Raw genomic sequence first — 14,493 nt, 5'->3', positions numbered from 1 at the left:
GTGGTATGCTATAAAACTCTTGTGCTCTTTGCTCACCGGGAGACTTTTATTCCCCCGTCTTATGGTGACGCTGCACTTGACTCAGCTGGCTCCCTTCCTGCCCGACCTGTCACTGAACGCTCTGATTAGAGGGGAAGGTTTATGCCAAAGCTCCTCCACTATTCGCAGTGGTGAAGTGCATCTCTATGAACCTGGGAGCTTTGCTGTCAGGGGATAAAATCTCCTGGTAGGTTTCCCTCAAGGCAAATTGGTCCCGAGGTAGAGGCAAGGAGTAAGACTGATTCACAAACCTGTCATAAATTGGCCTAGAAGGAGCTGGACAGAGCTTCGCAGTCAAGGTCTGGGCTACTTTGTGCAAGATCAGGGGCGTCCAGCGTGACGCGCTGCCTCTGGAAACTCCTGACAATCCAGTACAGCCAGGAGTGTTTGCACTATTGTAGGAGGGTCTTGGTCAAGCGGAAAGCACCACAAGCCCTCGTGTATGAAGCCATTAAAGTGGGGCCTCCTCTTGGAGCCAGACCACGGGAGGGAACTACAGTACATAGAGGTCCTATGTGCCCACCATCCCGGGGGATAGACCTTGGGGTCAGGTGCATTGTCAGGCAGGTTGCCAGACAAAGGATAGGGTGTGCTGACCTCCTGGCTGGTTGAGGAGATTGAACATGACCTCTTTGGCAGGGAAGGAACCAGGGATCCAAGATCTGGATGCCTTGGAGTCTTGGATGTTTTCCAGGCAAGTCCAAATGGTGGGGGACCCCGAGGGTAGGTCCCTGAGGAGATTATACATCTGGAGGCTGTAAGGATAGAAGCTGCTGTATGCCGTATAGATTGCAAAATGTCTTAAATCATAAATGAATAAAACTGACTTGACTCTTGGATGACTTTATCTCGTCCCTCCTCCCCCTCGGAGGAGCTGGAACACATTGCCCTGGCTGGGTGGATTATTCATAAGGCTACGACAAAGGAGGTGCTTTTGAAGCCTACTTCACACAGGAACTCATGCATAATAAACAATTGTGAATGTCAGTTTTAAGTAAACAATAGATGTGATTTTAACAGAGCGCTCATCACACCCCGACAACAGATTTGTTTTTTTGAAAAGTACTTACCGTTTCTCCATTCTCCACTGCTTTCAGCACACATTAACGCGGCTGTAAAACATTTTTGCTCAGGCTTCGTTTCAATTAACCCCGAGCACTAGATAATACACTATATGAACAGGCGTACACACATTTACACACATGCGATCTTGTTTACACTCACACGGCACACTGCAGAGCCACAGAGTTGTGTTTCGTATCACCGCGCCTGAGCCGGTGTCGTTTGTTCCTCGGCGAAAACTGAATCTCTGCAGCAGACGGAGCTTCAGAAGGAATCAGACAGCAAACATTTGAGCAGCAAAGCTTCGCCACTTGTAAACTCCAATACGCCGACATGCACGCACGTGTTAACTGCGTATGTACACAGCTTATGCACGTACAAGAACCATATAAACATACAGGAACTCGTAAACACGTCGCAGATTCTGGGCGAGTAGGAGTTGAGCTGAGCACACAGTTTCAGCTATGTTTCAGCAATGTTTTTCTCTCGTTGAAAGCGGTTGGATTTTACAAAGTATTCTGTATACAGGGCCTCAAAAGGTTTGGTTACTGAATGGGAGAAAAACCTGCAAATATGTACTCGCTGTCTGGGTGTTTCAGCATATAAAAGGAGGAACCTTCTCCTCCATTTCCCTGTTTTTTTCACGCTACTGTTGAGAGAGTCTTGAGTGCTGTTGCTGCATCAGCCCCAGCTGCATAACATGATGAATGGTAAGTCTATCATAGTTCAACACTGAGGCCAAAACACACACTAGTCCAGGGTCAAACGTTTGTGTTTCGATATTATCGGAAAAAAAGGACAGTTCATAAAGTGATTTGTTTTAAACTCTCTGGCACTCGATTTGTTGTGTGTTTAATGCCTGGAACAGTGTAGGAAGTTACAAGTGATGTAGACATACGGTAAATGTGTGGCCTCGGCTGCTCGCTGTGTACAGACTGTTGACGTGCTTTTAGAGGACACTTTCATTTGCTCGGTAATATTTGCTTTGAGTCCGTCAGCGAGCCCTGGCCTTGTGCTTTAAGGCATGCTCTTTGAGAACAGAGAGTATTGTATTAACCCTGGAGAAAGTCAACAAAAGTCATTCCTCTTGAAATACCATTCATTTCCCAATGTAGTGCTTGTTTTGTTATATTCACAGTACAGAGAGCCCAGGTCGAATGAGGGAACATAACATAACCTTGACAAGAAGCTTGTTGGAGAAGCTAACATTGACGTTAGCCTGTTGGAGAAGCTAACACTGATGTTAGCCTGTTGAAGAAGTTAACACATATGTTAGCCTGTTGCTAAAGCTGACACAGATATTAGTCTGTAAAGGGAGGGCACCAATGTTAGCTTGTTGGAGAAGTTAACATTGATATTAGCCTGTTTGAGACACTAGGCTAACTCCGATATTAGCCTATGGGACAAGCTGACACTGACTTGCCTGTAAGCTCTAAAGCTACATAAGCTACATTTTTGTTTGTTTGTTTGTTTTATCCATTATTGGCTAGCAAGTTAGCCAGCCAGTTTCATATGAAGTTAGACAGTCATAGACAAGGATAGCCTGCAGGAAGTCGGGTTTAGGCTAGCCTACATTCTTGTTGGGATTTCTTAAGTTGAGACAAGATACGATAAGATGCAATGAGTTTGCTTCTGTAAAAGGAAGACTGGATTTTTTACTATCTTTGCAACTTAAGCTGTTTTTTATGTTTTCAGGTGTCCTGTGCATCGTTGGGCGGCGAGGAAGCGGCTCAGCAGGGGACCAAGGGTGCCTGGGCTGCGTGTCTGGACCCCAAGTACAGCCTGACCCACAGGATACACAGCAAACACTGCAGGGTTTACTCTTTTGGGTACGTATAGACACTTCCACAGCATATAGTCATTATCTGTATCCCCACTACCATCTGACAAATGTTTGACCTTTTATTCTAACAAAAATCTAATCCAAATCGTGATCATTCATAAACTAGCTGCGCGCTGGCTTTGAGGCAAGCTGTCATCCCCAGCATCTGTAGAGCAACAGGACCGTTCACAGCATTCATTTCCAGACAGTCGGCGAGTTATCTGCAGATGCGATAGTTATTCAGAGCATCTGGTTCTCTGACAGGCTGTGATATATCTAGTCATAATTGTTCGCTGTTGTCGCTTCACCCATGACAATTCAGACTGAGGAGAGGAGAAATTCTGCTCTTTCTCTCATCAAAGAACGAAGCCTACTTTCCACACAATAGAGGAGGAGGAGTATCTCTCGTCTCTGCGTCCCCTGTCAGCCTCGTCTTTCGTACGCCCTCCCGTTTCAATGACTAATTGGACACAGAGCCTGTATTTATTCTGGATCTGTGTTTCTCTAAAAAAGAATTTAAATATTCATCTGGCATTTTGGGGCCTCCAACATCCACCTGGAGCGTATATCCTCGTCCGCTTCCTCTCCTTGAGTGGCAAGTAATCTCGAACCGAGTCGACCAGGCCACCGAGGTATTTGACCTTCTTAAGATTGGAGAGTCAATCACTCCCGGTTGCCTTGTTGTGTGGCGCGGATCAGCTCGGCACCGCTTTCGGGCCTCCGCCGTCGCCGAGCTGCTGCAGCGGTCCGAAGGGATTTTATCTGCGGGAGAGGGAGGGAGCTTATTAATTTGGCTGTTGAGAGACAGCACAGGTGTGTGGGCACCAGGACAGACAGGGCGCAGATGCAGGAGGTAATAAAGAGGGGGGCTGTTTCTGGCTTCCTGCCTCTCCGTGGAGGAGGGGTCAGGGGTCAAACGGAGAGATTTGAGGAAAACATAATCTGATATCATCCGGCTGACTGACGGAGAGCCGCTCACGCATGCATGCTAGCCTATTTAGCATAGATAAATGCTACAGAGGGAACGCAACAGACATTTCTTTATTTAGCGCTTTGTTGCACTCGACATCACATCAGTTTGGTTTTTGCACTCCTAGTCACCGAAACGCTCGCTGCACGGCTAACTCAGCTAACTAGCTAAAGGCGGCTACAGTAAGCAGCAGTTAGCGGTACATATTACACAAAAGCGATCACAGAGACTAAAGAAAAGTATCTAAAGAAAGGTCCAGAGAGCCTGTTGTAATAGAAACTGATCTCTGAAGTTTCTGGAGGGATCTTTACCTCCCTGTGTCCCCTATCTGACCTGCATTCATAGCATGCACACACACACACACACATTTTTTTTTTTGCCATACTCTTGAATCTATGCCAGGTATGCTGAGTATCCCGTTCTCAGGAGGCTTCTGCTCTGCTATGCAGGAGACTCACCTGCAACCCCACTGCTGCACATAACCCTGGATTTAATAGAAATGTCAAACACTGTTAAGTGTGCATGTGTGTGCACACTGTGGAATTCAGTGCGTTGCCGAGTACGTACTTTTCCGTGCATATTTCCGCAAGTGTGTGTGCACGCCTGATACGTCCCATTTGCATGCTGTTTAACGAGCCGTGGACGGCTGTGCCTGGGCAGGATGAGCAGCTGTTCCCTGATTGGTCTGTCACATGGTGGTGGACGGGGAGGTATGGAGTTGGGGAGGGACGGGGGGGTCTACAGGATGTTTTTCCACATGAAAGACCAATTACCCACCTTTCACCTCTCGCACTGCAACTTACCTCTCTCATCCCCCTCAGTCTTCCTTCCCTCGCACCGATCGCAATCTTCTGAGTCCAGCTTTTTTGATGAGCAACAGTGCAGACGGCGACTGTAATCAAAGATCGCCCGAGAGGACGAGTCACCCGTTTATTATCATGCACATTCTGGCCAGTCACAGCCGGCGTGGAAACGTATTTACATCGTGGAAACATTGGCTCCAGTCGCTGCCCCTTTTGTTCTATTTGGCTGAAGCTCCTTTCCAATCAAAATTAGGAAATTAAAATCATTTAAAAATAATTGTTGTTGTCGCAGTTGTGGCTGCTCCTGTTCAGCGAGGGAGGGTGTTATCGCCCTCACTGTTCACATCAATTAATTTCTTTCAGTAGCTGAATTAACTGTAGGTGCAGGCTGGTGTGTTCGCCTGAAGCAAAGGCAATACCGTTTAATTTAGCGTCGAGCGCACCTCTATCTTCAAATGAGTCACAAAAGGTAGACAGCGCTGCGTTCATACAACACGTCTCCGGTCTATCGACTGCTCAGAGCGCTTTACAACACGTGCCACATTCACACACACACTCACACATCCATCAGGAGCAAGTTGGGGTTCAACATCTTGCCCGAGGATGCTTAGACATGCAGCCAGAACTGGGGATCTAACCACCTACCTTCAGTTTAGTGGACGACATGGTCCAAGGCATGAAAATACACACTAAATTATAAACATAATGTATGTATGTATGTGTTTTAGGAAGACTTTGTGGTGACCAAATAGATCTTTTTCTCTTGTCTCAGGTGAAAAACACCTATTCTGGATCCACTGGGACGTCCAGCTGGGACACTTAATCCATCTGAACCGTGATTAATGGTATTAATTACACCCGTGGAAGTGAAATGTGCATCGGTCTCTCTTCTTTGTTGCGTCTTCAGGTGTCATCGAAGCAACAAACTCGATTCCTTTCAACTAATCAGGGTCCAGTTTTTCATCCGGAGGAGCGTGGTGGCAGTATTACGTATTTACATCCTCTCTACCTTGAGAGTCTTTGAAAGAGCCCCACTCGTAAAAAACTTTCTGTGCAGGAGGCAGCGGTAGCGGTTGCTCAGATTTAGAGCACTTATATAGGCTAAAGCGCAGCGAGGGACTGAAAAATACCTGCGCCTCATCACTCATTGATCATGCATATGTTAATGTGCCGCAGTGTGCGATGAAGGACGGGGAATTGGCGCGAGGTGGAGAGAGAAAGAGAGAGTGAGGATGGAGGTGGAGGAGATGGAGAGACAGACGGTCACGGAGAGAGAATTATTGTGAGGTTTTTGAGAAGAGATTGCGAAGGTATAAAAGGGCAGAGAGGAGACAGCAGACTGTTTCCAGGCCCACCGAGTGTTTGTTTGCCAGCCTCGCCTCTGAGATCCACAACGTCCAGACAGGCTTGTTGACATAATGACTCACATTTACAACCCAAGAGGTGTTTGTGACCCATCACACGCCATCACATCTACACATCTGGTTGCCATGACATTATAGTCGACAGAGTGTCCCTGCTCCTGCGCTCTGCCGTCTCATGAGAGGATATTATAGCCAGCAGAGACCCTCCTTTATCAGCATCCAGAAGAGCTTCTGATGCACCATGAGTCCCCCCCCCACCTTCCCCCAACTCCTCTGTAAGTAATCCCCGATCCCTGTCGTCTAAAGTGTCACTGCAGTGATTCCTGGCCAGAAAACACCACACCAGAGACTAAATATTTCAAAGAAATACTTGAAATATTTAGTGCGGGTAAAAAGAGATGTCTGGTTGCATCTCAATCTCTGCCATACAGTCATCTTTCATCTGCCTGCCGGCAAGATGCGTTCGGGGACCGCGCGCCTCATCTGTAAAAAGCCGCGCGCTATGAAATGTGCTCCCTCTGCCGCAATTAGAGAATACAGCCGCAGCACAAACTAGACACGAGGGAATGCAGAGACAGCGGCTGAGAAAGGAAGAAAAGGAGAAAATTGCAGAATTAGAGAAGGGAGGGACGGGATGAAGAGAGAATAGCAGCAAGAGGCGGTGTGGGAAAGTGAGGGAGACGCATGAAAGAGAGAGAAATGTTTCATAATAGGGAAGCAGAAGCAAAGGTAAAGAGGGGGAGTGAAAGAGTAACATGAAACAAAAGAGACAACAAGTACGTCTGCAGGCTAAAATCCACAATATTCCTTCTTTTTATTATTGATTTTTTCTGCTTTTTAAGAAGGAAGGTCAAGTCAGGATCATAGTGACTATGTGGCGGCTTTTACTAGGCTTTTACAAGTCCTCCATTTTGCTGATGCTTCTCAACATTAAGATCACTTGTGTTCTTTGATTAAACTTGTCTCTTTAACAGAGAGTACGATAATGCATGTCGGTTGTAAAGACTCGCCTCTGTCTGTCCTCATCCCGGTCGGTGCTCGTAAGCAATCGCGCGCGGTGATATCGGGTGAAAGTATGATGGGGAAGTGAACGGCTGTGTTTGGAGTTGACAAGCCAATTATTAGATTTCCCATGAAACTGGACCCACTTCCATACAGTAGATCTTATTAGCAGCGGAAACAATGTCTCAGGCTGAATGTGATAAAGATGTGTTGAGGCTCTAAAGCTGCATCCATCCATACCATCAAAATGTCGATACATGTGGTGATACTGCACCATCCTTTCAGTTCAGGTTGCAAACTTGCCACGCTAGCAGTGGATGGCAACATCAGTCCGTCAGTAGGTCCAGGTTTGATCCAGACTTAAATATCTCAATTGTAGGTGAGAGAATTATATATATAACCAAACAGATTACCTGCGCTGTGTGCGGTTTGCAGGTTGGGTGTGGATGATCGGTCCCTGGAGTATTCTCTGGCCAGGGCAGGATGTGAGGTCCACTGCTTCGATCCCAGCCTGAAGCAGCCTCACCTGCAGCAGGACGACATGTGGCTTCATCGGCTCTCGGTGGACTGGAGGGACCCCAACCCGGCTATCGTCGCCCAGCGTCAGTACGCCAACACCAAGAAACTGGCCACCATCCTAAACGACTTTGGGCACAGACAGGTAAGAGGTAGAGGTGCAGGTGGGATTGTACAGAACATGGTGTCTGTTTGTAGTCTAAACGTTAAGGTTTCTGATTTTCTAAAATAACCTGGAACGCTATCAAAGTTATTTTAATTCCTGTGTCAGCTGTATATGCGGCGTGCATGCAAACGCAGGCCCCTTCCTGTGCACCCCGGCATAATAAAGCTCATCAGGATTCATTCCTCTGTTGTCTCTCTCGGGCTCCAGGTGGATAAACTCTCCCACGTGATTTTGTTATTTCCTCCTTTAAATATTATCATGCTGAATGTTACCTCTTCAACGCCCCCCAGGGATTTATGTTCCACCTCATTAGATAGGGATCTGCATACAAGATCAATCACATACACACCAAGCCCACTGATAGCATGCATACTAATAATCACAGAGAACATGTCTGTTTGTGATCAGGCTGAATGATAATTCAAGGTCAGCAGAAGCCAAGCTTCTCCTACATATGTAATAAAATCACAGCTGTGTGACTGCCGGGCTCTTTTCTCTTCTCAAGGTAATAAGAGGGAAACTTACAGATGAATACAGACTGCAGGCAGAGTATTCATAGTCTGCTGAATTAAAGGTTGGATTTTATTAATGCCCCCTTTTCTGTGATTATAGTATCTGATATAGCAGAATATACTGATGGCATAAAATTGGTCAATTCCAGTGAAAATTGGTGCAATTTATGTGCCGTCGTCAGCGTGGTTCGCTGTCTTCCTTCGGTAATGCTCCCACTTGGAATCACCGAAGTCAGAAATCCTACACATGATCGTCCAGCACCACCACGAAACCAACTTGACTTGAATGACTTGAATACAAAAACATCCAAAATCTAGCGAGCAGACTGTGATGAAATCGAAGACGTTCGTGCTCCCCAGATGTTGATCCTGCTCCATAACGGGGCTCCACGAGTCTCCGCTGACACCAACCTCCAGCCAAAGTGTCTGTCTGACGTACAAGATATCTCCTCATGAGATCTGCTGAACTCATTCCTGCTCCCATGAGGATAAACCCTTTCCAAACCCCTTTCCCTTTCCAGCAGACTTGGTATAATATCATGTCTTAAATTGTTTCTCGAACTTTCTGTGACTTTGAATGACTCTGAAGCCTCATAGCGAGCAGGATAGATGTTTTTTTTCTATTACTTAATCAATTGTTTATCTAAATTCGAAGATAATTATTTGAATCGGCTGTCGTGCTGCGTCGTCAGGCTTCAGCAGCGTAGCCGACCCTTTTGCGGCATTGTCCTAAAAGGCTAAACGTCTACAGCTTGGTGCCAGACATTGCGTCATTCATCATCAGAAAGAGCTGCACCAGAGACAGTCATGCTCGAGTAGGCTGTGCTTTTGGAAAACTGTTATCCATGGTCTGTGTTAGGTGGTCTGTGGTCCTTGGTCTGCAAAAAGTTTGAGAAACTATGACCTAATTAATTTTTTTTGTATATGAACTTCAATTCAGGAGCTGACACGTGGCTCAACGAGTTGATCATTTTCTTTTGTGGAGTCAAATCCAAAGCAGACGTGCTCATTCATACGGGGGAACTTGGAGTGATCCTATCTTCTCAGCGTGTGACGAGATATGAACAAATAAACGCTGGCATGTGTACATATGTATGTGTGTGTGTTCGTGTGGGTGGATTTTGCACACCAAAACCGTTTCATCGCACGCAGCGTCAACCTGTTTTAAATGCAGAGCCATGCACACGTTCTTGTAATGAGGTTTTAATGTGAGTACATAGTGTGCCGGAGGAGCAGGCAGATGCAGCAGCAGAACACTTTCTTCTCAAAGGCTCTCGCTCCAGCCTCTGTGACAGGAAACGCAGCGGCGAAGAAACAGAGTCGCTCGGAAAAGGTCGAAATATGCATTCGCGCGGCATTTCTTATCTGCGATGGTGAAAAAGAAAAATACACAGACGACTCATTTGCCGAGCTGCGGAGACCAGCTGAGACAGCAGACACTGTCACCACAGGGACAAATGTCAGCAGCTGAAAAAAAACACATCTCGTTTATTGAAAGAGAAACTGCATATTGGACCATTGATCATGTCGGTAATTGGACAATACAACAGTATCAGCACTAACCAGCTACGCGACTTTACTTAGGCGCTGCCAAATTACAAAGGGTAGAAAATAAACTCATTTCCATCGAACAACTTTTTCATTTCCTGAGTGAAGGGCTCAATCCTGCACTCATCTGCTTGCGTGCTTTGTCTTCTTCGTTGATGTAGCTAATTTGGTGCTAATGGACGAGGGTGTTTTATTGAGTCTACGGCCACGCTAACACCTTCGTAGCTAAGCAGCAGGTGTGGATAGAAGGAGATGTTTTATGCTAGTTCGTTTTTTTCCCCTACCTTCAGTGTGTTGTACGTGTAAAAGACCTTGAAAGTTAAAAATTAGAAGCTCCTCTCTCCCACAGAAAACACACTCCCTGAAACGCCTCGTCAGTAGTCCCGCCTTTGATTCCGTGACCTTGTGACATCACACTATGTCATGAAGTCACACATTTGCATAAGTAATGCCTAGCAGTCAGTTTGGCACGTAGGAATTGATTTGGCGCAGCTGCTCTGTTGCGGTTAGTGGTGATGGGTCGGACATGTTTGAGCTGACCAATCAGAGGAGACTGGGTGTTCAGGAGGAGGGGCCTTAAAGAGACAGACTTTTTCGGACAGAGGGGGAATACAGAGCTGCAGCACTGGACACTATGAGAAAAACTGGTGTGTTTTTTGAGCATTAAAGCGTGACATTTGAAAATATCTGAAGATCTACGGTAAAAATGCCTTCGGGAGGCTCTGTCCTGTAATGTCAGAACATTTATTGAAGTGCTACCGAAAGCTCAGAATCAGCAAATCTCTCAGAGGTATAATTAAATCTCTTTAATTGTGATCTGCTCTCCAGTTGCAGGATCACTAATTACAGCGCATAAAACACATTAAAAATAAAGGTCAGATGAGCTGTGATGTTGGGCTCTCTGGTTTACAAGCAAAAACAGTTTAATTATTCTGACGAGACCAAATCGTCTGGAACAACAAGAGTAAATAAAAGTCTTGTTAAAAGCTAGGATTGGCCCACCATGAAATAAACACATTTTAGGCCTTAGTAACAAGCCAGAGTGCAAACCTCCATTTAAAAGTTGTTTTCACAAATCAGCAAACGTGTTTGTTTACAAATACTCGGACAACTTTTCATCAAAAGCGTCTCTAAATTAGAATTTGTCCCAACGTGGCGCCTAATCCCGAGGATGGTTTACAGAAATAATTACCATGTGTATTTTGATCACTTGCTCTGCGAGACATTTGGAGGGAGAGGAAATATTTGCCCATTGGGTGTTGAAGACTGTTTGCAGCTATCTGACGTTAATGTCTCAGCAGTGGAGGGCAGGAATTTCTGTGGACTTCAAAGACGTTTTACATCAAACGTTCTCCACAGTGGGGATTATCAGCTCTATTATTGTGGAGTGCAGCCTGGTCCATGATCTCTTTCAAATTTGTCATGAGTTCTTACAGAAATCTCATGTCAGAACGCATAACAAAAGCTGCTGGAAGTTTAAAATGTGGCTTAAATAAATTATAAAGATTCAAAGACAAGTCAGCGTTGTCCATGAGAGCCTGATGTGTGTGTCACCCATGTGTCTTCCTCAAAATAAAAACCCTTTAATGCTCATTTTTGTCCTTGAAGCCTGCTTAAACACACTACAGGGAGTTTTGAACTAGTTATGAAACAGTCGTAATTTAGTACTGATGCTATTTCTGTAAGCAAGTCATGTAAATGTTGGAAATTTGACAAGTTGTTATCATTTCACCACTTCCTGATTAAGCAGCAACTGAAAACACCATAGTTTTTCAAAAGGTTGTTTCTTTCTTTCACTCATTTTCAAAACAAAAGCACGTGCTAGCCAGGTCGAAAGGTGATGCCGCTCATACCGCTTTTGTCCACAGGGGCCGCCAGAATACATATAAAATAAAAGTTCCTCGTAGCGGCTTTAAACAAACATTTCCACATATGGGAAACACCCTCGTTAGCTTTCTTGCAGACTTTAAGAATACAGATGGCGCTCTCATGTGTGCATGCTCGTCGTTACTGTTTGTGAGTGTGAGAGGTGCTAGTAGGCAGATTATGCTAGCTTGGACAGAACCAGGCTAGCTGTTTTCCTGTTTTCAGGCTTTTTGCAATGATAAGATAACTCTATTCCATTAAAATAATCCATGTATTTCAGTCAAATGCATTTTTTTCCCCACCAGGAAACTCTTATCATATTATTTCCTCCAAGCATAGTTAATGACGGCTCTGCATGGCTAACGCTGCACAGCAGTGTAGCATAAGTCATCCTTCCAAAGCCCAAACACCATATGGACTCCGCTAACACCAGACAGGACGGTCTCGCCTGGGCTTGCCACTTTTCCCACAGAGAGCTGATCTTGGCAGCATTGGATCGGGGGACAACTGAGGCAGAAAGGCCATTTGTGTGAAGACCACTGAAAAAAAGAAAAATCTTACATCTGTCAGACAGAATAAAGCTGTACCGAGCTGCTCGAAACACCATCAGATCCTGACACATGCACACAAATATAGACGGACGCGTTTCCCTCAGAGACCGAGTGAAGACATCACCTCTTCATGAAGCCATTACAAAGTGTCTGTCCAATTAAGGAACATATCTCTGCTTGTGGGAGTCTTGGCGCCCGTGGGGAGGACAGACAACAACATTTGGACTTGTTCTCCACAGATAGCTGTTGTCTGAGAGTTTCTGAGACTTGTTCATTTCCGCTAATGAGGCCTGGGAGCTCTGTAGCGTCACCAAAGGCGTCAATTGGAGAGGAATTTCACGGCCACTTCAATATCTGCGCTGTCATGGCGCCAGACGAAATGTGAACATTTCCCACGATTAAAAAAAGACAGAGATCTTCGGATTTCCTTCAGTTAGTATCTCGTGTTATCTTTAATGTAATAATCTTTGACAGTACAATACACAGAGCCTCTTCCTGATAAATCCTGAAACCTAATCCCTCCCCAGGTCTTATCGCTGCTAATGCACTGGCTACATCATGTACCAGCTGAGAAAATGTCAACAGAGACATCGTCGAGCCTAGAAGGAATAAAAGCAGCATCGCCAAGGTGACGTTTAAACACATGAAGGTCACACAATGGACGCATTCAGCGGTTTGACAGACTCGAGAGGAATCCCAAGGGGCTCGGAGGATGCGCGTTAAACTTTGGGCATGCATGAGTCTCCACACATGAATACGACCTCAGGGTGCTATTAACATTCATCTTACGAGTGCGTTCCCTCTCTGCTCCAACACGGCAAACCTTGTCAGGCCGCTCCCTCGCTCAATCCATCATCAACATCGCTAAAGCGAGAACAAAGGCCAGGCTTCGCTCGCTCCTTTTCATCTTTTAATGGCTTTTGCGTCCAATAATTCCACACAGTTTAGTGTCTTTCCATTGTTGTAACAGGACTCATTTATTGCCTGAAGAAACATTCACTTTTTTTCTCATCTTTAAACTTTTTTTCTGTTCTAGGTGGATGTACTGAAGGCGGATATGGAGAGCGCAGAGTGGAAGATTCTGGAGAATTTGGTCCTGGAAGGAGTTCTGGACTCGGTGGGTCAGCTGCTGTTAGAGGTCCACCTGCACTGGGCGGGCTTTGAGGTGGGCGGCGATGACCCGTCCGTGGTGCGCTACTGGTTCAGCCTGCTCAAGGAGCTCGAACACGCCAACTTCCGCCTCTTCCGGGTCCACAGCGACCCCGCCAAACCTCGCCTCTTTCTGCATAAAAACGTCCTCAACGCCAGCAGTGCTTACACTCTGAGCTGGGTGAACGCGGAGTGGAAGCCTTGACTGTTGTCTGCTGTGCTGGGGAAGGCTTTCTGAATGGAAATGTACAAGTGTGTGTAACATGGGAGTTTTAAGTCTGAGCACAAATTCTTGCCTGCTCTTATCTGGCCTGACCTCTTTCAAATCCCTGCTCCTACTTATCCTCCTGCTCTGTAACGACCTCAGCCGGGCAGAAGAGGCAGAGTAATGTCCTCCAGAGGCTCTCTGCGTTCTACCTCATAGTGGCTGCAGGTCAGCCTTCCAGTCACACTCACCCCGGCATCATGGTCCCATCTGAGCTTGGCCCACAGCCAGATATTAGACAACCTTTTCTAGATTGCAACAGGTCTGCACAGGCCCAGAGACCAGAGCAGCTCCCAGAATACAACACCAATTAAAGGAAATGGATACACGATGTTAAAGGGGGTAGAGTGGATGAGAGATCCTGCCTCGCTGACAGGAAGTCAGGGCATTGGAGCTGCTAACACAGGGAAGACGAAGAGAACGAGCAGAGGAACATGGGTAATAAAAGGTAGAAAAGATGGGATCAGCTCTGGAGCAGCTGAGATGAACAGAACTGCAGGTGAACCCCGATATGTCTGAAGCAAAATGCGACAATTATGTGAAGAAAGTGACGTCTCTGGATTTGTTATGCGTGTTTGCTTGATGTGAGAGAGGATGCGTGGGAGAGTGTGAGGAAAAAAGACAAAAATGAAGTCAAATCATTATTTTTTTTGGCATGTTGGAGTTTCCTGGTTTATAATAGAAAACCCCAAAAAATGAGATCCACACAGACGAAAAGCATTTTTGTATATCTCTCACTGTTTTTGGCGTTCAATTGACCCGACTCCATTATCTCTGCTGCACCAGAACTTCATCAAACTGTATCTGGAAATAATGGCAGGGGGCTTTAAAATAATCCCTGTTCAAACATCAGTCAAT

General features: G+C 45.8%; 1 protein-coding gene across 1 annotated transcript in view; it reads left to right on the top strand.

Annotated features, from left to right (window-relative positions):
• The window catches only part of mettl24 (methyltransferase like 24), a 38,101-nt gene extending 23,725 nt beyond the window's left edge, over positions 1-14,376 (top strand). Inside the window, exons 3-5 of the mRNA XM_084377486.1 lie at positions 2,797-2,930; positions 7,498-7,723; positions 13,258-14,376. Coding sequence (XP_084233612.1) covers positions 2,797-2,930; positions 7,498-7,723; positions 13,258-13,575 — 678 coding nt within the window. The 3' untranslated portion in view covers positions 13,576-14,376. The remainder of the gene's footprint in view (positions 1-2,796; positions 2,931-7,497; positions 7,724-13,257) is intronic.
• The last annotated feature ends 117 nt before the right edge of the window (positions 14,377-14,493 follow it).

This window comes from Pagrus pagrus (genome assembly GCF_965226575.1).
Source record: "Pagrus pagrus genome assembly, chromosome: 16".
NCBI lineage: Eukaryota > Metazoa > Chordata > Actinopteri > Spariformes > Sparidae > Pagrus > Pagrus pagrus.
Note: the sequence above shows the minus strand (reverse complement) of the source record. Positions and strands in the feature narration are given on the sequence as shown.